This window comes from Leptodactylus fuscus, chromosome 1, assembly GCF_031893055.1.
Source record: "Leptodactylus fuscus isolate aLepFus1 chromosome 1, aLepFus1.hap2, whole genome shotgun sequence".
NCBI lineage: Eukaryota > Metazoa > Chordata > Amphibia > Anura > Leptodactylidae > Leptodactylus > Leptodactylus fuscus.
The window spans coordinates 149522969-149547357 of NC_134265.1; the positions used below are offsets into that span (position 1 = coordinate 149522969).

At 39.1% G+C, this 24389-nt stretch overlaps 1 protein-coding gene across 2 annotated transcripts in view; it reads right to left on the reverse strand.

Annotated features, from left to right (window-relative positions):
* PCSK5 (proprotein convertase subtilisin/kexin type 5) overlaps positions 1-24389 on the reverse strand; it is a 371370-nt gene that overhangs the window by 128545 nt on the left and 218436 nt on the right. Inside the window, exons 16-21 of one of the 2 annotated variants that reach the window (XM_075278160.1) lie at positions 23681-23874; positions 20131-20215; positions 17976-18079; positions 17083-17212; positions 13763-13878; positions 8075-8590 (exon numbers count right to left, since the gene is read on the reverse strand). In XM_075278160.1, the coding sequence (XP_075134261.1) occupies positions 8475-8590; positions 13763-13878; positions 17083-17212; positions 17976-18079; positions 20131-20215; positions 23681-23874 (745 nt within the window). In that variant the 3' untranslated portion in view covers positions 8075-8474. Of the gene's footprint in view, positions 1-8074; positions 8591-13762; positions 13879-17082; positions 17213-17975; positions 18080-20130; positions 20216-23680; positions 23875-24389 lie in introns of those variants that run through there. The other variant, XM_075278157.1, reaches the window with a different exon arrangement.

Genomic DNA, 24389 nt, shown 5'->3' on the forward strand with positions numbered 1-24389 from the left:
TGGGGGCTATTCACATTTCCAATTGATGGTCTGTTGTAATGTATGACGGATCCATTAAAACAGACGCCTCTTCGGTGCAAAATGGCTGTGAAAAATTGCCATTTTTAACTGCTGTTGTCACCTACAGTTGAATGTAGGCTAAGAAACTGTTCTGTATGTATAGATATATAAAAAAGGAAGCAATTATGGGTGACACTGCTCCAAAAACTGACCTATAAGACAAAAATATAAAGGTTGGATCGGCACTAGAAGAACAGAAATATCCAATAACTTTTAAAGGTGGTGCTCAACCACAATTATAGCGCAACAGGAAAACTCTCATTATAAAAGACCAAAAAAGCCGTCACCAAAATGTATCTTAAAAAGTAGATTTTATATCCAAAATGTCCATAAAAACATCCACATCAGTGTATGGGAAAGCGAAGCTTGCATCCAAGGCTAGGAAACAATTTGTTTCACACTACATGCACTTTTTCAAGCCTTGCAATGCACATACATAGGTACATGTTCTGTATGTATGGTTTGCTGCATGAAAATTATAGCTCCCCCGTTACCGCTATGAATAATCATAACCACAGCCTTCCTTTGCCTAATGCACATCAGGTTAATGTCAGGTACAATGAAATAACCTAAAACAACTATTCCTCCTGCCCGACTAGTTCACATTTTTATATATTCTTCAATTATTTAATGTAATTAAATCCACCTATTTCCTGGAAATATGTTTAAATCTCCTATAAAGTGACTGCTATGGACCGAGGCTTAGCTGGACGCCCATGGTGCTTAATATGGAAACTATATCTAGGTCCCAACTGGAAACAACTTTGTATCCCATTGTATGTGGTTATAGTTGCATAATCCAGTATCTATTTATATAGTGAGTTTTCTCCATGAGTAGGGTCAGGGTGCAACTAGTACTTCTGTACCCCCTATAGCTATACCACAGGATATGACACCAAAAACATGATAGATTTCTGCGTTTAATAGTGTCTATTCCTTTGGTAACTGTAGGTTTCAACACACATTGTTCAAGCTGTACAGAACAGAAGGTTACAAAGTATCGCAGATAACACCATGAAGAAAAAATGTATTTTGTAGCAGATGTGTGCCACATGTTCATCTCTCACATTTGATACATTATTTATGCCACTTTCAGCTTAACAGTTATTTATCAAATACCAAAGGGGAAAGTCGCCAGGAAGCAGAAAGTGCAACATACTTTTTACACTACGTAACTCTATCATAGCTCTTCTGAGCATCTATTAAATCTACATCTGCGAGAAAATGAGAGAACAATGACATCACTGTAACTACATTTTATACTATATAGTCAAGTGTTATGTGGAAACAAAATGTCTATTGTGCAGTTACAGCAAACGTAATAATGAATTATTCTACAAAAATATAACGTATATAATGTTGTACGATAACAAATACATTTCTTCAGATAGCGCAAGCATATGTATCATATTGACAACCTATGCACTTTATATAGAGTCTAGAGATGAGCGAGTAGTATTCAGTCGAGTAGGTAATCGATCGAATACTACGGTATTCAAAATAATCGTACTTGGCCGAATACCGCACGGTAAATGCAGTAAAAATTCGATTCCCCTCCCACCTTCCCTGACGCTTTTTTTTTTTACAGCAATAACAACGCAGGGGAGGTGGGACAGGAACAAAACAAAAACGTATACAGTCATTGGCTGGCTAAATCAGTAGTAGCAGTAATAATAATAATAATACAGTGACTTGGGTGTGTTAGATGCCCCCAGACATGCTTCCCCTGCTGTCCCAGTTGCATTCCAGAGGTGTTGGCATCATTTCCTGAGGTGTCGTTGTGGAGTTGGTGACTCCAATTGGTCGAATTTTGATTTCCCTGAAATGAGCATGTTTTTCCCATAGACTATAATGGGATTCGATATTCGAACGAATAGTCGAATATTGAGGTCTACTCATTCGAATTTTCGAATATTTCACTACTTGCTCATCTCTAATAGAGTCCTTTATAAAAAGCAGTCCCAGTCCTTGATGGTCACAACGCCTTTGCTATAGGATGGCAAGGACCTGTACAAGACTCCCTCCGCCAGAAGAATTTTATTGTTAGCAAATATGAGGATAGGAAATACTTTGTAGGATTGGATGGGGAACCAAACAAAAGACCTTTCTGCTCTGGGTACCAAATATGGCACCATAATAGGAGCCATAGTCTACAAAAGTGTATGCACTTTCCAAGAGTATAACATTGCATGCACAATGTAGCATCTTAATCTTTAACATAGTGCAGCATTTTCACACAAGGACAGGTCCACTGGACAAAATTTTAGACATTAAGGCTAAGACCCCACATTGCAGAAACGCTTGCATTTTCCTTATAGCCTTGGAAGAAGAAATACAGAGAAAAACAAAGCAAAAACAAAATGTAAAATGCTGCAGAAAAAAAAATGTGATGGGTTTCTATTGCATTTATTGCGGTGTTCTACAACATGGGGCCTTGTCCTTAGGCATAAACGCTGCAGAAAAAAATACAGCGTTTTTGAGTCACAGCAAAGTGGATTGGATTCGAGGTAATCCCAGCCTCACTTTGTAGTACAAAAATGCAATGCATACGCGCCATTTCCAAAATCGCAGAATGTCAATTATACCTATGAAAATTTCACTAGAGGTATAATTGAAGCAGAAAGTCCACAGAGGAAACTGCTGCAAACTTTCTGTCCAAAGCCCTGTGGGAAGATCCGCAATGTTTTGCAGCCGCGGTTGGCCTAAAGTGGTATTGTGAGATCCTAAATATTTGGCCACAGGTAGGGAATGTTATAAAATAATAAAAGAATATATAATTATCTTTTAAAGGAAATCTGTCATGTTGATAAATAGCATAAGAGAGAGGAAGAGTTAAACAGATTCATATACAGTTTTGTGCAGAAGATTCTATATACTTTGTATTTTATTTAACTTTCTGCAGTTTCTCTGCTGAGAAGTGAAGGAGGCAATCTTATCAGTGACTGACAGCTTTCTATGCATAGTCATGACAAAGGCTGAGTAGGAATTTCTATATGACTCCTAATCCCTCAATGAGCACAGACTTGGAATACAAATTATTCTGAATGTTTTTACCACAAAATTATATATCTCAATCTGCTTAGCTTTAATATGATGCCTGCAGATAAGACTACATGTTCAGCATGACAGGTTCCCTTTGAATCCCCTGCTGATCCAGTGGTGCCCACTAGTCATTAATGTTGCTGAATCAATGGCATCCCTATCTACCAATCACGAGCCTCAGTGGTATTATGCCATGCACTACTGAGACCAATGACTGCAGAAATTACTGGGAAGTAGGGATGTCATTGCTGCAGCCAGTGAAGATCTTGGAAAATCTAGCAAAAGAAGGCAAAATACCCCCCCCCCCTTATAAAACAATCCTGTTGACAATGCATACTGCACCATTATGACCAAACAAATTAAATCAGAATTATTCTTATGATTTGCCCATTTAATCTAGTCAGTGAACTCAACGGTTGTCTAGAATTTACATCTCAGTCTTCAATATATTTCATATCATTAAGATTTTCTTCAAGGCTCAAGACATACAGTATTTATAATGGAAAATAGTATTATATGTACAGTGAAAGCATCAGCATACATGTAACATATATAAACAAGAAAATACATTGTTTCTACTCTTTTTTACTTCTGTAGTACAACATCTAGCACCCACACCTTTGTGTGCACATTCTCAGCAAGCCTGTCCAGGAAAAATCATATCTATTTAGTAATTTACTAGTAACTGGTAATACTGCCTTTCTGATGAAGATGGAAGTGTGCACTACGGACATAAACCTAAGCTGATTCATATATGATTATGGGTTGCTGGCAGACCTTATCAATGGATGCCCATATATTCATTACATGTTTAAAATGAACCATAATAACCATAGGCTTTAAACATCACATTTATATAGAAATATATAGGTAATGTTTGAGACAATGCTCCTAGAATTGATGGAAGGGGTAAGAGTAACTAGTCTAGTTCAGGTAAAGCTCACTGTTCACAAGTGCTTGGGACACCTGTTCTTTCTTCCAATTTTGCCTCCAAAAAAAGGAAAAGTTCAAAGACTAGCTTTATCGCCACAGCCTGCTACTTGGGGCTTTAGCCACAAGGTGAAAATTTCCCATAAACATTGAGACATTTTGCGGCCTGCATGCTACGTTCTTCAGGGTGGAGGTGTGCTTGGGGCGTTGCCATTGGACTTGACAAATTTATCATCATTTACACTGATTTTCTGGGGATATGCAGACTTTTGCTTAGACTCACAGACCCCAGGAGGATGCCTGCATCTTGTCATAAATTAGATGCAAACTCTGGCAGGGATTTTCAAGACTATCATGGATCATACTGGTCTTGATAAATCAGCCCCAAAGGCAGATTCCAGACCAGCATCATATACAGTCATTTTGATGTGCTGTATACCAGTGAAGGCCACTCTTAAAGGGGTTGTCCCATCACAAGGATCCTATCTATACTGCTTGTTAATGTGGATGTAAGACTTTTCCTAAATACACTGATTCAGCAGAACTGCTTTGTTTGTCCACTATCTTACTTTATTCAATTCATTGTTGACACAGCCCTTGACTTATCTGCTCAAAAGTCAAGTGATGTATCTGCCTGCTCTCAGGGGGGAGGGAGAAGGGGCTAAGGGCACGGGAGCGAGCCTGGAGAGGGGGGTAGTTTACCCTTTGGGGGAAGGGGCTGCCAATACACTCCCCGGCATCCGCTGTAATAGAGAGGCGGATGCCGGGGACGGTTAGACGCCAGCACAGATGCCAGCAACATCGCTATGCTTCTGTCCTGCATGAAGCCAGCAGCGGCAGGAGTGGAATAACAGCATCGCTTCTGCTGCTGCTGGCTTCATGCAGGGAAGAAGCATAGCGATGTTGCTGGCATCTGTGCTGGCGTATGTGCATCTGTGCTGGCGTCTGTGCATCTGTGCCGGCGTCTACTCTCCCTGGCATCTGCCTCTCTATTACAGCGGATGCCGGGTTTGTATTCACATATGCAAAGCCAAGCGGCGAGATGCCGCTGGCCCTGCGTGCCCGCTCATAGACCAGTCTAGCCTTCACAATGTGAATACAGATCCAGCACCCGCTGTAATAGAGAGAGGCGGATGTCGGGTCTATATTCGCATTGTGAAGGCTAGACTGGTCTATGAGCGCGCACACAGGGCCAGCGGCATCTCGCCGCTTGGCTTTGTGTATGTGACCCCGCCCACCAATGACGCAACAAAGCCGGAAGACAGAAGAATTTACAGCAACGAAGACTGGTGAGTATGCGACATGGGACAACCCCTTTAAACGTTAAATGAATTGTGTTATGAGTACAGATATAATACTTGAATATGTATTTTGGAGCAACTTTTTATGTTATTAAAAATGATTTGTTATAGATATAAAGCTATTATCTGCTTGGACTATCGCCTCCTGATGTTCCGAAAGCATAGGTCTGTACACGACTTTCTAGTGAGACTGTTATCCATGCATGTCCAGTAGAATTCAGCTTTTGCTGTATCCTCAGTGTTAGAAGCAGAGATATCATTTAGGCAGGACACAGGCTTTTGTTTAGCTTCCAGCATTGGCAGTATCATTTACATCAGTAAAAGGTTGATGTTCCACTACAGACTCCATGCAGTGAAGGAATAGCACTTCTGCGCACCTCATCACTGTTCTTACCTCTCTCCCTGATAAGGAGAAGTTTTTTATTTGTAACTGAAGAAAGCCTCTCTATAATGACATGCATATATGTATGCCCTTCAGCTACATGGAAGGTTTCTGTCCTGCCCAACATCTCAAACACCAAGGGGTGCTATTAGAAGTAGATAATTGTCATACATCTGGAAACATTTTTAATAATACTTTACAAAGTAACTCTGAAATTCATATTCATTTTACTTATCGCCATTTATATTGATAGTACAACCCCTTTAATACATTACATTACTATCTTGTACTATCACTTCACAGCTGCATTCACAATTCTGCTGTTCCTCAATGGAAATGGTCAATGCACTTCATTCATATGAACTTCAGATAGCGCCACAGAATATACTGTAAAAACCATATTACCCATAATGTAATTTACCAAGAGATATCTGAAGTTTGAAGAATTGTGAGTAAAAGCAATGTTAGAGTTACCGTACTTGACTTTTTTTTTTTATACATAACTGTTTTAACAATGAGTTGAAATATTAAAATACACTATTAAAGGTTTTTTTTTATAGGACTCCAGGCCTTTTTTCTTGCTTTTATATAACAGGCAATTCAGCATTGGCCTTCAGTATCTGTGCAGTCAGTGTGTAATACCCAAACCATGCACCAACCAGTTGTTCTGATTGCCTCTGGACGCTAAAAGTTATATAGGGAATGGTGTCAGAAGAAGAAGCCATTCAAGAGAATAGGAGCAGAGCTGTAGCACCCACTATCTAGTGGATGGTGCCTTCTGCTGCTGGAACATTTCCCTGTATAGCTTCTAGTGCTCAGAGGCAGTCAGAACAGCTGATTTGTGTTGGACCCTCATCAGAAACTAATAGCCTATCCTGAAGTTGTGTCATAATCAACAAAATTGATTGGGGTGTTGGACAACCCCCCTAAACTGACCATAGACATAACACAAATGTCAGCTCAAGAGTCGCTCAGCGGACATCCTGTGCAACTCAGCCAAATGGGGATATTATTTCCATAAAGGGAAGGTATGCTATATCTGACACTGGATGACCACTGCATTGAGCCTATAGACTAATAATTAGGGTTGAGCTGATCTTGAGATTTCAGGATCGATTTCAAAATTCAATTTCCGATCATTTTCCAGCCGATCCCGATCATGAAATTTGCTCGATCGCCAATCGGGATCCGATCTTTTACGATCCCGATCCTCAACCCTAGTCAATGCTTCTGTATGGGAAAAGTCACTTGAGGGTTGAGCCTATCTTGAAATAATCACTGACCTCAATCCCGCTGGAAAAGATGGGTCGGAATTCCAATTGCGATCGTGAAATTTACTTGTTCGCCGATCGGAATCCGATCTTTTCCGATTCCGATCGCTCAACCCTACTAATAATAGATCTGTCCACATTTACATGATTTCTATGGCCATAGTTGGATACAAAACCATCTAATATTTGGACAATGTATGATATGTTGCATCCTTTCTGAAATGTATTTATTTTGTAGGCATCAAAGCAGTAAAAGTAACATAACAATTGCAAATTCACGAGAAGATATACATCTTGAATTTGTCTGTACCTTGTTTGAGGAATGAGCAGACTTTTTGATAAGGAAAATAAAAAAACTATATATATTTTACATAGTCACATAAAATTATCAAAAAGAAAACGCTCCTAAAATAACTTTTACATTCATTAAATAATGTGATTTTTTAACAATAACTGTTACGGATATATATGTACACATATGTGCTCTGAAATAAGTATTACTAAAATATATCCAAAGTTCTTAGCCCTTTTCCTGGCTAGATATATTTCTATAATAACATACAGCAGTTTTCATGGTTTTAAACATTTACATAAACCCAATGAGTAATATTTAGGTACCTGAAATAAATCTGGCCATTCTGAATCGTACACGGTAAGAAAAGTGCACATTCTTTCAAGAAAATAAGGTCTTAAGCTTGCCTTTTTCTCTGACACCCTCGAAAACATGATCAAACCGAGGACCTGCTTAAGCACTGCCCTTGACTCTTCCGTTTCAATCCATTTACGATGAAAGTTTCCTGAGTGGCCTTCACATTCATGCCTTGAAATCTTATTATCTCTTTTCATCCATTGGCTCACTACATGAACATTTTACATCTAGATAAACCCTGAGAATTTGTCTTGCAGATCTATACAAACTTGATACCAAAACACAATTTAAGGTGACTACGCCTTGGTGTCCTAGGGTCATCAGGCTTGTTCTTCAGGTAGTAATATGCAAGCGTATTCATCAACAGGTAACAAATAAACAAATGAAATAAAAATGTGGATAAATATTTTTTTTATATTTCACAGAAAAACAAGACATAAATCACTGTATCCCTTCATTAAATGGCAGGTCATCTCCAAACTAAATGAGTTAAAACTTGTGGTAGCCCATCTTGCCTTGGGGAGGCCAAACAATAAACAAGAAAAAGCAATACCTTGAAGCTGACATCACATCATTAGCTGACTCTTTATTTTGGCATCAATGCTTTGGTCACACAATACTGACTGTGGATCCAGGTGCTTGAAAGGAAACACCCGGTAATACAAGGTAGGTCTGTTGTAGTTTGTTTGTTTTTTTTTGAAGTTCCAACAAAACTGTTCACCATTCCCCCCACCAAAAGGGGGATGAGGGCAATAGCGAGTGAGAGAAAGAGGTGGCTTTTTATTATTAATATGAAAAATCTAGAAGTCTAATAAGTGGAACGCTCTGCAGCAGTTCAATCACACCTTCAGTGTACATGTTCTGCAGCAGAGTTGTTGAAGTACTTTCCTTATGCACAGGTTGTTCTTTTTTACTAGCGTACAGAAGCCACCCTCAGCCCACGCTTCTTCCGTTGCTTTCCCGAGGTTGACAGTAGGAAGGAGCAGAAATGTCAAGATTTTCAAGATGACACGGAGGAAGGTATGATTGGTAAGAACAGGCAGATTGGATGAGAGAAACCATTCAGCAGCAGGAAACAAGGCAATTTTGTCCGTCAGAGGTAAAATTTCATTCAACACGGTTTCAACAGGTAAGAATATAGGGATCCGCGGAGAGGGAGTGATTGTCATCCATTGACGAATGAGAGAAGAAACAGAAAAAAACAGTAGAAAATTAGAATTTAAAATCAAGAAACTTTGACAAATACAGCAGAGATTGTCAGATTCAAGAACAATAAAATCATAAAGGAGGAATCTGGTAATGTTCATACAAGTATTTAAACAGTAGTTAAATTCTGAGTTTAACCTGGAAATCAAGAGACATATATTATGTAGGAAAACTGCTACTTACAAATACAAGAAAATAATATAGGATTGGACCACTATCAGAAATGCATGACATGTATCATGATCAAAGCCGTAGGTAAAGAAGCAAATAGTTATTGTATGCTGTATGTGACAATATCCAATAAATGTCACTGAAAAACTAAGGAGAATTTGCCTTTATGAGCCATATGCACGTGGGGAAGCTTACCCATAGCATTGTTATAGAATAAGATAATTATAAAGAAGGTCGGCATATCCAGGGAGATTTGGAGACCAGAAAGTCCACCTACCTACCAGCTAGCTGGAAGAATTGGTTAGCTATAATAAAAACCACTTTCATACACCCTGCTAAGAAATTCTGTGTTTGTTGAGGGGTTGTCCTCTCTTAGCCCTGACCAGAGTCCATAGCAGGATCACCTCTTGTCCTGCATTACACAGACAGCCCATTTATGTGAATGGTCCCTGGTGCTGCTGGGGAACTGAACACTTACTGCCAGGTTTCCCTATAAATTACAGTTGTTGGTTGGGATCCCAGTGGATGGATGGTACAAGGAGGACAGCTCTTTTAAAGAATGTGTAACTAATTTCATTTTTACTATTGGCTGCCAATGTGTTGTGGGTGTGTGACAGACTCATAGGAGAATTAGACCATTCAAATGACATACAACTTCTTTCCTTGACAGATTTTTTTTTTTAATGTGAACAGGGCTGAGAAACCCCATTCACACACATGATATGCAAATATCATTTGTATTTAGGTGTGAAAGCACATGTGAAATCTTCACACGTGTAAAGCTACTCTAACACTTCCTACAGCTGAGCATTTGCTACAACATAGCAAGCAAAAACAGCAGCAAAGTTGTTCTCTTGATTCTATACATTCATTTCATTAAACACGGCATGAGGCCCTTACTGATCAGATATTGATGAGCTATCCTAGTGATAGATCAACACTTTTACAATCATGTTACCATACTTTACTATTTAGCTGAAATGATCATGGAACTATCCATTTTGATGGGTGTATTTATGCACATGTATGCTACATATAGGTAACGTAGGGGCACACGTGGGCATTCCAAGAGTTAAAATTCTTAAAGTGTCTGAGAATGCAAGCCTCTACACAAAGACCTCTGACAATTACATCTAACACTACAAAGAAAGACAAATGTGACTTTTACACTCTATAAATAAGGCTGGTGTGAAGAGGTTTGTGCTGTGAGATGTCTTTCTCTGCTTGCTGTCAATACACTGCAAACATTTCAAGGAAATTCTGTCATTGGAATAAAAAGGGAAGAAGATCAAACATGGACCAGAGGTGTAAAATGAAAAAAACATCTAAACCAAAGCATCGTAAGACATTTTAGAAGATAAGAATGAAATGATATTGATTCTAGTCAAACACAGCATTAATCTCCAGCCACATGAATATATGGTATTCTGCACTACACACACAGTAAGCAGACAAATATAACCTGTGTCAATGGCACACAGAACAAATCTATGAGCAGACCCTGCCTTCATAGTAGCTTCACAGCAACCCTTTATTTGTAGCCCTCCAAAGCCAGGTATTAGCAGTCACCCAGAAAGCGAATAGTCATACCATAATTCTGTACCCTAAAAATCCGTATGTACTGTATATGTTATGGATCTAATTAATTTTGTTAGGATTCACATGGATATCTCACTTTGGATTGGTCTTCATCAGTTCTTTCTTGTTTATAGAGATTTAACAGATTTAACATTGTGAAGATCAATGGTTGCAAGACTGAAAACTGTTAGCCTGCCATTTTAGATTAGTACGAGAAAACATATATAAGTCCGGGGTCCCATGAGACGGAAACGCCACGATCTGCCGCTATGGGAAAAATCACAGCATTTTACAGTAAGTGCAAAATGGATTGGATTCTAGTGAATCCTATGCCCATTTAACGGTAAAAACCGAGGTACGGTTTTGGAAATCACAGCATGTCAATTATATCTACGGAAACGCCAGCAGTTTCCACAAAGATATAATTGTAACAAAAAATCCGTGGAGGAAAACTCTGCGAACTTTCTGTTTAAAGCGCTGCAGGAAGAACCATGATGCGTTGCCGCCACTGTTTTTCCCTCAATGCTTTTTGGCTATGGTACGTCCTGTGGGTCCTTAGCCTAAAGCAGATTTTCAGTCATAGAAATGTATAAAACAAATCTAGTGTACAAGGTGTGAATATCTACCAAATGATGGTAACCTCTGGAACAATAATCAGAGATATTTACCTGCTTTTAGACTACAATAACAGCTTGATATATAGGAAATGAAATATACAAGATAACCAAATTTAAGGTAGCCATACACAATAGTTAACTGATGGCAGAACAGATATTGCTCTCCCAACTCAGCCATACACATGCCCACTGGATTATGCATTTATTCTCACTGGGTAGAGGGGGATAAGAAACTGCCCCGCACCTCTGACAGCATCTTTTCACCTAAGGGGGCATTCATATGGAGTAACGCAGCGCTGATTCTGGCACGATAACTCGTGCAAGAATCAGTTCTGCAAAACAGAATTCTATTGACTTCAATGGGTTCCGTTTAACGCGCGTAACACATTGAACTCAATGGGAGGCTTTTTAACCCATTCATTTCAATGTGTTACGCGCATTAAATGAAACCCATTGAAGTCAATGGGATTCTGTTTTGCAGCGCTGATTCTTACTCGAGTTATCATGCCAGAATCAGTGCCCCTTACTCCGTGTGAATGGCCCCTTAGAGAACAAAAGCCTAATTTTGGCTCACAATCACTGACCAAATTCACTAACCAAACACTGCTGTGTGACAGCAGCCTTTGGCCGGGTTCACACAATGTAATTTGGCACGTAATGTGGCACGTAGACGCCGCGGGAGGTTTTGCGGGCCGTATACGCTCCCATTGTTTTCAATGGAAGCCGGTACCGTATATGCGGCGCTATTTTGCGTCTGCCACAAAATCACGGCCGCAAAATAGCGCCGTGTATACGGTACCGGCTCCCATTGAAAACAATGGGAGCATATACGGCCCTCAAAACCTCCCGCGGCATCTACGTGCCACATTACGTGCCAAATTACATTGTGTGAACCCGGCCTTAGTTTCCCAAGGATTATGACATAGCTTATATGCAACGTCTAACCACTACATTCTTATTAGCTCTATATTGCTCAAACACCTTAAATCATAGCTAAACTTTTGATTTTCTAGCAGCATTTGTGACATTAATAAATGTTATAATATACTTTAATAACAAATTTCCATGAGATCCTGCGCTAAAATCCACTTTCTGATCTGCATTATTTCACTTGTTTATCCCACTGTGGATTTCTTCTACAATGTATGGATGGTATTAGCCAGAATCCCATCTTCTTTGCAGGTACTGTAAAATGCTGTAGATTACGCTACGTGGGGCCCTGCCCTTAAACGGCTCTTGAGACATCGTGGATACATTGCTGAACAAAAATTGTATCATACAGTAAAAATCACAGCTACCAATTCTTTAGGATTTGTATTATAAAAGCCTAGTAACTTGTCTATTGTTATTCAGTGGCATGAGCCATTTCTTCCTGATTCCTGCCATCAGTTACCAGTCATGCACTATTTGTGGATTTCCCTAATGACTGGGGGGGGGGGGGGGAGGGCTGCCAGACTGCATCCATTTATTCATCAGCCGTTTGGGAAGCTATCGTGGCAAGTGGAAGGGGGATGATTAAACAAAGACATTTTACCTTAATGGGTTTTTCATCAAAACACAATAATGTAATTGGTTATGCTATATCATTGGATATCGTTCAGTGATCTAGTTAGAGCTGCTTCATTATATTCTGCGCTGAGGCAGATGAGACTAGATATGACTGCTGGAAGCCTTTACTCTGTTTAGTGTATTTAATCATAGAGACAGAGTACATTGGGTAGTAAAAGCAGAAATGGAGATGATGAATGCATCACCATCATCATTCTAATGCTAAACAAATGTAGTCTATGAAATTAACCCGTGCAAAGCCGGTCCTGGATATTATAAATGGAGGCTCTGTGTGCTTGGTGATAAATAGGTCATTTACATTTCACACCACTAGTCTCATATTTGATCTGCATGCTATAGTATAAGCTTGGCTGCCGCTATATATACCAAGTGCACAGCTCTTTGTTACTTGAATCAGTGTGAAATTGCTGGGTGCATTGAGGAAAACATATTAGTCCCAGTGTTTGCTATGCTGCCTGCTTGCCTCCACAATGGAAGTGCAGTGCTCATCTACACAAAATAAAAGCCTGCTGCTTGTAATGAAAACATTGTGTTTGTAATTCACGGCTTCACGTCTCAGTAATATGTGCTCAACCTACATTAACATTGACGGTCTTTGTAAGGTTTGTCATGGGTGGTAGTAAAAATAAATAGTTGCAGGACACTGCGATTAATCTGAAGGGCACTGTGGTTATAACGGTTCAGTATTCACAGATAAACAGTGTATAGACAGCGTACGGCAGACTTCTATCCATGTCTGAGCCATCCTTCACTCATCCTTCCAACAGACATACATTCAGCCCTTTATCAAAATCCTTATCATAAAATAGCTCCACAAATGGCATACAAAATAGAAACACATTTCTCTGGCAAATATTACATTTTTTTCACTTAGGTACACATTCTGCAGCAAGTTAAGTCAATAACCTTCACATGTTATTGCCGTTTGTACTACTGTATGTGAATTATAACTATATGAAATCTATCATACTGACACATGAACTCACCATCTTTACAGACCGTTCCAACTAAACAGGTGTTGCCTTCTAGTACATAGCCATCCGGACAACTGGTACAGTTTTTGTCTCCAGGCCCAGAACATGATAAACAGCTGCCATCACATCTGTAAAACATGAGTAATATGATCCATGTAATCTATAGCAATTATTACAAGTGCCATATTTGGCAAAACTGTTGCACACTGGTGAGAAGAATATTAGAGCAGCAGACACTTGTTTATCACATATATCGATATAAAAAGGCACAGTCATTGAGAAAAAAAAAAAAAAATCCACCAAGAAGGAGTTATTGGAATCAAATGAAACTTTATACGTGTGAATGTAATGATGATATATAGACAGTAAGAGTTACAATATTAGAGTGCATCATATATGATCAGATCTAAAGTACATTTCTATATAGTTGTAGCTTCATGGAACACTGAAAAATTATTATAAAACAGAAGATTTGACGTTGAGTTTACATGGCGCTTGTTTTTTTGCTGAAGAACTGTGTGTGTAACTATATATCTCACCCGTATGCCAACAGCCAGTACACCACAGGTTTTCAGTTTAATGGCTGTTATCCTACAGGTGAGATGTATAGTAACATGTATTACTCATTACTGCAGTTTGCAATTCAGTAAAAAAGTGCTGTGTAAACGCAGCCTAAAAGAAAAAAAATCGGAAGACAAAACATATGTGCCATAATGTATGCAATGCCTATGTTGACACAAGAGCTTTTCTGGACTGAGAGTCGGTACTTCATTGGTATGCAGGTGATAGAGGCCGCTGACTGACAAAGAAGAGGGCAGATTAGGACATTTGTTGGTATCGAGGACTTGTGGTGGAGCCTATAGGACATTCTCAAGCTGGAAGCGGAGCGTGTTGACACTTTTTACACCTTGTCAAGAATGATTTGATTCTAATAACATGTATTGCATCTCCATTAATCCCAGTTGGAATGACAGGATATTTCCAGGCCAGAGGTAGTGTGATATATCCTTCCACTACGAGGAGCACAGCTGGTCTCATTCTGTGCTATAACATCATGTCTCTGTCCTATCAGCACTGAAGCCTTGTGAGGCTATGTAATGCGCATTAATGTGCGTAATTGGAAGCAGAATTCCCGGCTTCTCTTGATGTAATTAGCTGTGGCAGACTCTCGCTGTTTTAATCTGATGTGTACGGGGGGCTGAAAGGTTTCATTACATTGGGAAATTCACATTAATCGCCACATTTTTTATTTAGACATTAAGAAAATCCCTCGCCATAGCTGTCACTTCCAGACCCTGAGCCTTGGGTAGGATGCAGCACAAACACTACAACCACATCACACGTATACTTATTTATTCACTTCTTTTCATAGAGAATATATGTATGGCTAGCGCTGTGTGTATTCTCTCTCAAGAGATATAGCAAAAAAGAGGCTTGTCTCAGAGCTATGCACCCCTCCCCCACCACTGAACAGTTCTCCATTTCAGAGAGCAATGATATCTTCATTCTAAAACCGCAGTTCTCCAAATTATCCATTTATGCTCTTTAGCTCAAGAGATTCATGTGTCTCATATATGTATCTTATATAGTATGGACATCCATATACTGGAAAATAAAAGCACACACTGGGGGTTAAAAAAAAAAAATGCTGCATTTACAGTTCCGGCTAAGTGAATGGGATTTTATGTAATCCACAGGAAAAAAAAAAACGTAATGGAAACTGGAACATTGTAAAAAATGTGTTTTTGAAGAATCTGCTGATTTTATGAAAAATGTTGCATGTTCCCAATGGACTTATATGGGGGGAGGCAAAAATGCAAAACCCTGGAAAAGCAATGACAAATGCAAACTTTTTTGTGCAATTTTTTCCCCTGCACTTCTGCTGCTTTTCTTAGCTGTGATTCGTAGTGTGTTGCCTTAGCCTAACTCTTGGTTCACATCTGCATTTGGTAATCCATTCAAGGAGTCCGCATGGGGACCCCCCGAACAGACTACCGAAAGCATTTGCAAGTGGTGTGCAGTGAAAGCACACAGACCCCATAGACTATAATGGAGTCCGTGTGCTTGCAGCGAGATCTCTGCAGGGAACATGCGGACAGGAAGGTACCTCACAATCTACTTTTCTGTCTGCATGACTCATGCGGAGATCTCACGCCAAGCACACGGACTCCATTATAGTCTATGGGGTCTGTGTGCTTTCACTGCACTCCGCTCACAAATGCGTTCGGTAGTCCATTTGGGGGTCCCCATGTGGTCTCCCCAAATGGGTTACCAAACGCATATGTGAACAAGACCTTACTTTGTGACTATATGTATGAAGCTACTGGCGTACATCTGATCACCTCCAATGGAAACCTGGAATAAATCTGTGTCTTTGTAAGTCTCACACTACTTTTCAAAAACTGGAAGAACAGTGGGTGGATGTCACAGAAAGGATGGAGATTAGCAGGAGGGGCCTCCCATATCAATATACTTAAGCCAGTGCCCCACATAGCAAAAACGCCATAATTTGGTCACAGCATTTTATATAGTACCTGCAAAGTGGATGGGATTCTGGCTAATCCCTTCTACACACTGCAGAAAAATATCCGCAACGGAAATGCTGTGATTTCAAAAGCCGTTGAGTTTTTGTAAATCGCAGCATGTCAATTATATCTACACAAATGCTCACGTTTTTCCATATAGGTATAATAGAAGCAGCAAGTTTTCCCAGCAGAAGAAGAGATTTGTCCTCTGTGGACTTTCTATAAAAAGCCCAGCAGAAAAAACCAGAGAGCACTTTTTGGCTGTTGGCACGCTACGTGGGGCCTTATTCCTACTCTAACTTACACCAGAAATTGTTGTCAGTCATAATGTAAGTCTACACTTGCTCCTATCAAGCACTGATTTCAATTTCTAGTGTAAGGACAGCCAAAACAAATTTTAAAAGGCATGAGCATAAATTCATACATTTTACTTCAGAGTACTTTGGTTTCAGATTGCGTGTGAAACCTCCCTTATGTTTACACTGCAGGACTTTGTGTCCGTGCAAAAAAAGCGGTTTCATGGTGCAGAAGCTGCATACAGACACCGGCGGTTTGCTTTAAAACCCATTGAAATGAATGGGTTTTAAATTGACCGTATGCAAGCCATCCCCAAGCTCTTTTTCCTGTAATTTCGGCGGAATGATGGTGGGCGGACAGTGACGCAAGTGTGAACACCCCTTATTATTATCTGAGGTTAAACATTAATGTCTCAATTTATTAGTGTATTACATTCTAACATAGCACCCACTAAACATACAGCATAGGGACAATCAATATTTTACATTATTCTCTGTTGGTACAATTTACCTTTTACAGGTCCTAATCCCATTAGCTTTGGGCAGTGCCAGATAATAAGGAAGGCTACACAATGTCACACAGCGTCCATCTTCAAATAACATTTCTTTTGCGCAATTCATACAATTATCTATTCCAGGACCTAGATAGATAGGATATAAACATACAATATAAATTCCAGTATAGTATATGTACCTACATATGAAACATTTACTTGGTAAAGGTTCAGAATAGATTACGCTGTCTACCAATAAGTATTTGGACACCCATGCAAATGAAGATATCTGCGGTTGTGATGTATGTCATGACTTCTGAGGTTAAATAGGAAACAGCATTGGCATTAGTCGTAAGCAAGATGCCACGAAGTGCAGAGCTGTCCAATTTCAAGAAAGGGGAATTGTCGGGTACCACAGAAATGGTCGATCCTTAAGGGACATAGCAAGCAAACTGAATTACCCCAAATCGACATTGGCCTATGTGATTAAAAAGTGGAAGGTAAATGGTGATTGTTGGAATGTGCCCCGAGTCGGCAGATCTTCGAAACTGAGAGATAGAGCCCTATGAGTGCTGGCCAGAGAAGCCGCACCCAACCGATGGCTCACATACACCAGAAGTTTCACCAGGCATCCGGGAGTATTGTGTCTATCAATACCATCCGTAAGGAAGCATCTGCTGGGTTCTACCAACTATTGAATATGAATAAATGTTGTTTTTCCATTCTACCACAGGGGTTCAAATATACAGTTTCGTGTGTAGTGCTATTTTGAATTTGTTATTTAGTTCATAAAGTATAACTAGAGTTTATATAATGTACATAAGACAATAATGTATTTTGCCTTCTTTTCTGTATGTATTAGAAATGTAGCTGAGCATATGTGTATGCAGAGGGATAAGAAGTGCTTTACCTGAGCATGTGGCGCACGATCTGTGACATGGTTCACACTCTTTCTTCACAGTGCTGTAGTATTTTCCATCATCACAATTGATGAGACATCGGGTTCCCTGCAAACTAAAGAAAGTAGAGCTCAAAAGGATAGATCAGCACAAGAACACTCCATTAGGAGAAAGCTGTGCTGTTAGCGGGGCTAGAACAATTCTAACAGTCATTGGTCTTTTTAACCCTTGCCAATAATAGTCTATTGTAAATGTTATCCAGTCCAGTAAAACAGCATGTAAGGCAATTTCTGGCATAATTTGTGGCAAAAAAACTATAGTACTCCTTTCACCACATTTATCACGTATTTTAGACACTTTTACATTCTGTACAAAAAAGGGTCATGCCTTTCTGGGGAAAAAACAGGGCCTATAGGAAGAGAGGCTCCTAACATGCAACACCATGCGCCAAAATATACTAGACATTCTAATGACGTGTGAGATTTATCAAACAGCATTAAATAATACTTTTAGTTTAAAAGTGTATGTCAGCAGGAAAATGGCTATGCAACCAGCCCTAGTACCTAGAAGTGGACAGTCTCACAAGAGCCTGCATTTCTAGTGAATTTTGCCTTCATTTGCACACAAAAAAAAAAAAAAAAAAAAAAAAAAAAAAAAAAAAAAAGAAACAGTAAAAACCAGATGAAGTGCTTTCGGGGCATGGGAGAGATTGTATAGGCTCTGTTTCTCTGCTGAAAAACCCAGCCAATCTCTTCCCTTTCCAGTTAAATCTCCTCTGTTTCCCTAGCTCTTGACAGAGGTGGTGAAGCAGGTAAAATCCTCCCAGCATGTATTACTTTTTTTGTTTTTCTTTTATTTTACACCTCCCACCACAGGAGTTGCTCCAATTCATGGACAACCTTTTTAAAGGGGTTATCCAGGCTTAAAGGGGCTCTATCATTGGGAAAAATAATTTTTAACTAAGCGCATCCTTGCATAGCCTTTAGAAAGGTTTATTCCACACCTACCTTTTGTATGTTATTCCCCTCAGTAGTTTTTGAATGAGCCTTTTTTTATGCATATGCTACTCAGCTTCCAGCAAGCACAATTAGTTCTCAGCCCACACTCCTCTCTCTCTCTGCTATGTGCTGTGTGTGAGAGCAGGTAGTTCAGCCATCAGCAGCAGCAGCCTCCCTGCTCTCACACACACACAGCAAACAGTGCTCACTGAGACTTCCGGTGCTCGCTGGAGGCTAATTCAAAAACTACTTAGGCGATTTACATACAAAAGGTATGTGTGGAATAGCCTTTCTAACGGCTATGTAAGTATGTGCTTAGTTAAAAAATTGATTTCCCAATGATAGAGCCCGTTTAATTTATTTATTTTTAATAAGCGGAACGCATGAACGATCAACTCACCCTCCATTTCAAAAATATAATTGATGCTGGAATGTTTCCCACAAAACTACATATTAATCTGCTCAGCTCTACCTGCTCTATAATATGCTGCCTGCGGATAAGACTGCATTTTCAATGACATAGATTCTCTTCAACTGCACATATGTTAAGTAGAAAACAATACTCAACTTCTATGAAATGAAAGTGTTCTTGGCGTAAATTAGTATAGTATTCAGGCTTGTATCAAGTGCTTTGAAAAACAGTTCCAAACTTCTGGAGGAGAGCTGTTTATCAAAGGTCTGCTGCCATAACACAGGCATATCATAGACTCTGCTGGCCACAGTAACATGTTACTAATGTAGCCCGGAGAACAAAGAGCCAAAGTAAAATATTTGTTCTCCCCTGCTTGATCTGTGCAAACCTCTGTGAGTAAAGAAGAATAAAGAGTAAAATCTAATATTTATGAGAAGTTTCTGTTTTATTGACAGAATCTATATGACATTTAATGTAACAGTCTAAGCTAAAAGATCTTATGAGTCATCTGAGGTTGAGAATCATGCTCTCAGCAGCACATCGCATTAGTATTTCATCACTACCCAGAGTCTCTTTAAGCATTTATGTTACTATAGAAATTTCTCACCTCCTGCCTCACTGAGCTCTTTCATTCACTGCAAAATTTTACGACAAAGAAAGAGTCAAACCCATTCAAGACCTCCAACACCACTGCTTGTTAATATGGCTTTGATGTGCGGTCGTGTGGTTAGCTACAGTAATTCATTGATTTCATACCTCAGGCCATGTCTGCATTCCGTACAATTGTCAGCAGAAGTGCACGTCTTGCAGTTATCGTGGCATTTTCGACAGAGGTTCTTATCTGTAAAGGATAATGTATTATAGATAAGACACATTTAGGAAAACACCATTTTCATTGTCAACATTTTAAACAACATTTGTACATTAAACATTTGCCAAAAAGTAATATAATCATCATTACATTAATTGTAATATAAATTATAACATTTTAATATGAATGTTGATCCTGTTTGATAGTTAAAGGGGTTGGCCACTTTCAGACCGGTATTGACAAACAAATGTACAATAAAAAGATATACAATTTTCCAATATACTTTCTGTATCAATCCCTCACAGTTTTCTAGATTTCGGCTTGCTGTCATTCATTCTGTTACTTCTAGAAGAGAAAACTCTGACCATGGTCATGTGATTTACGGTCCATGGTCATGTGATGAGCACACAGGTGCCGCTCGTTATAATCACAGTCAGTAATCAGATATCTGCCTGGTAATCAGCTGTGCACCTGTGTCCTCATCACATGACCATGGACCGTAAATCACATGACCAGGGTCAGAGTTTTATCCACTAGAAGTAACAGAATGAATGACAGCAAGCCGAAAGCTAGAAAACCGTGAGGAATTGATACAGAAAGTATATTGGAAAATTGTATATCTTTTTATTGTACATTTGTTTGTCAATATTGGTCTGAAAGAGGCCAACTCCTTTAAAGCTTCAGTATCAAAAGGCAGATACAGATTTAACCTTTCCCTATCTTTATGTTTTCCCAAAAGAAACTTAATAGTGATGTTTTCTTTTTTTTTTTTTACAACCAAAATATGGTAAGTATGTATCTATGTGTATATAAAAGTGGCAAAATCATAACTTAATACATCCAAATAATAAAAAAATAAAATACATAAATATCACGCCGATACAGTTGTAAGCGGAGCTCTCCAGTGCAGAAAGTCTGCTGCACGGATCTGGGGCCCCCACAACAATAGGGCCCAGTGCAAGTGCACCAATTGCCCTATGGTTAATGTGGCCCTGGCAGCAGTAATGGTGGAAAGATGGTAATAGAGTGCTTTCATTTACGTAAGTGAAATCAGCAGCTGCAACAGCATGGACTCCAGACATGCTGAGGGCCCTATTACACAGCACAATTATCAGGCCAATTGCATATCAGGAACAAGAGTTTTCCTTCAGATCACCCAACAAATAACAAATCATTTAGGTTAAGGCCCCACGTAGTGAAGCACAGCAAATAAATGCTGTGGAAAATGAGCCAGATTCCCATTTACTTTGCAGGTACTGTAAAACACAAGTGTTTTCACGACGTGGGGGTTTGGCCTTAAAAACATAAAGGATGCTCAAATATCCCCAGTACATGACTGTACAAACAGGGATATATTGCCAACAAACAATCACTATAGTGATTGTTCCTCCCCACGTAGATTGCAGTGACCTGTGTAAGAGGAAAATACAAACATGTACCAAACAACGCTTTATATTGTCAATGGGCATTTTTCCACAATTGCAACATGCCATGTAAATGGGCCCTTAGCTTTCTACTGTATCAGTATGCTCTATCTGTTTTGGTGTGCATTTTTTTTTCCATAGCACAAGCATCAATCTGTGATTAATCAAACGGAAATAAACAGAATTGTAAATTTTTATCCCTTAAATTCAGCCCCTGGTGCTCAAATCTCCTACTTTCAGTTCAGGATATCAGTAATGGTTATTATAAGAATCGTCTTGACTATTTAAAGGGGTTCTCCCAACAAATGATTTTCTGAAAACTTGAGCAACCATGCGGCTAAACCATCTGCACAGTAACTGTGACTCCCCCACCTCTTCTCAGATGTGCCACCTGATAGCTCTATTACATATTCAGCCTATAATGGCCACAGTAAGAGATCCTTACTAAGTAGCATGTGACTGTCTGCTTCACTAGTGAAAACTACATTTCCGAGGTACACCCTGCTCTGTGCGATCCCTACTGGGGAAGAGAAATTATTCATGTACTGTACATACTCCATCTGTTAGGATGGCATATGTATGGCTGTGAGGCATTGATCTAATATACTATATAGGGAAGAAACAGAGAAACTCTTAGAGGTCCGAGTTAAAACAGAGCTGGCTCAATAAGCAATGGCATACATAAAAGGAGTTTTCACAAGAAAATAACATATGACTTTTTATTCTGAATGAACTTCATTTATATTGTTATATTGCTACAGTAATAAAGTTACCCAGTGCAATATTGCAAAGCATAACATTCTAAATCTTAGAACAATGTTCTAAGAGATTGATGGTAGGCTCTTCAATGTCATCCTTGATGTGGCTTTAGGGAATAGGCAAATTATCAAGGAACAACATGTGATAAATGACTGACTATTGGATGATTGATCAGAAAGCACCTGGTTTTGCAGCACATTTGAGCTAATGTATTTTTCAGGGTTTATTGTTGACTTTTATTTGACTTTTATTTAAATCTTCCAAAAAGTTAAAAATGGAGGTTAAAGCACCAATGTAAAATGAATACACAGATAGTACGTGGTTAAGTTTCAGCAAGAACCATATAGTGTCATCTTCAAACAATAATAAAACCTATTATACACCAGAAATCCACATCAAATAAAGGCTTAGACCAGTGGTTCTTAACCTTGTTTGAGGTACCGAACCCACCAGTTTCATATGCACATTCACTGAACCCTTCTTTAGTGATAAATCAAATATGATTTATTTCCAAATTCAAGACATAGGTATATGTATTTTACTGGTACACAAAATGAACCGTGCATATGGCGTAGGGTTCGATCGAACCCTGGTTAAGAACCACTGGCTTAGATATTGTTAGGCATAGGTAATGATCTGTTCTCATCTGTGTCATGACTTTTGCTTTACAGGATCAGGACATAGGCCGGGGCCCCATGTGACATAAACACCAAAAAACCTCAGCATTTTACAGTCCGTAATAAGTCGATGGGATTCTAGCAAATCCCATAGACACATTGCAAGAAAATACACACTGTGGACACCCCGTGATTTCCAAAACTGTCACATTTTGGAAATCGCAACATGTCAATTATACTTATGGAAATGGCAGCAGTTTCCCTACAGGTATAATGGAAGCAGAATGCCCACATAGGAAACCTCTGCAGACTTTCTGCAAAAAGCGATGCGGGAAAAACTGCGATGCATTTCTGCTGTGGTTTTTCCCTCATTTTTTTTTTTTTTTTTTGCTGCTGCCCACTGTGTGGGGCCTTAGCCTTATGATAAGGCCCCACATTGAGGACAAGCTGGCTTATTTGTTGTAATTTTTGCTGTGCTTTTGGAGCCAAAGTCAGGAGTGAATTCAGCAAAACGGAGAAGTATATTTCCCATTTCTTTTGTAGCAACTCGAGTTTGGCAAAAAAAAAAACAACAGAAAATCTGCGACAAAAAAGCTGCTTTTCCACCACGTTGGGCCTTAGCTTAAAAACTAAGATTGAAATACAATGATTGTAACATACATAAATGCGAATATGGTAACCGGAAGAGAACCTACTTTCATTCAAGTAGAAGCCATCTGGACAGTTGGTGATGCAGCTGTTGGTCTCTTCATTTAAGTAATAGCCAGATTTACAAGCTGTGCACTGGTCACTACGACTTCCTACGCACATTTCACAGTTTGGGAAACATTTTTTACACCTCTTCTTTTCGGCAAAGTAGTGTCCTGGGGGACATTCTGATACACAAATCCTGTAAAGACACAGACGCTTAAAGGCCACCATTAAACATGCCCACTATTACAGGATTTAAGTGTCTCTGAATTGGAAGTTTTCTAATCTTCAAGCAAATATCACCGGTGAGCTGAACTTAAGAACAACAAATTCTACATTTAGGGTTCCTTTTGTTCTGTGCTTTACAGTCTGCATTTACTTGGTGGATAAAACATGCTTTTTATATCAGCTTAAAGACAATTTCACACTTTGGTTAATGATTCAGAGCAAATCGTAGCTTTTATTTGTTCAACCTTGCTTGAAGGCCCATGAATTATATCTGTTCACACTGACAGGTTAAGTAACAATTTCAGCTGCATTGACGGTAAAGGAACTCTAACCTCAATTGTTTCGACTTTTAATTTGAAACGCAATTATAGTTTGCCTATTTTTTTTTTAAAAAAAAAAAACTTGCGAGAAACAATGTGTTTATTAGTTATAAGAGTTTGAGTGGCCTTATATAGTCTTTCTGCTTTTTTCCTCCTTTAGTTTTCT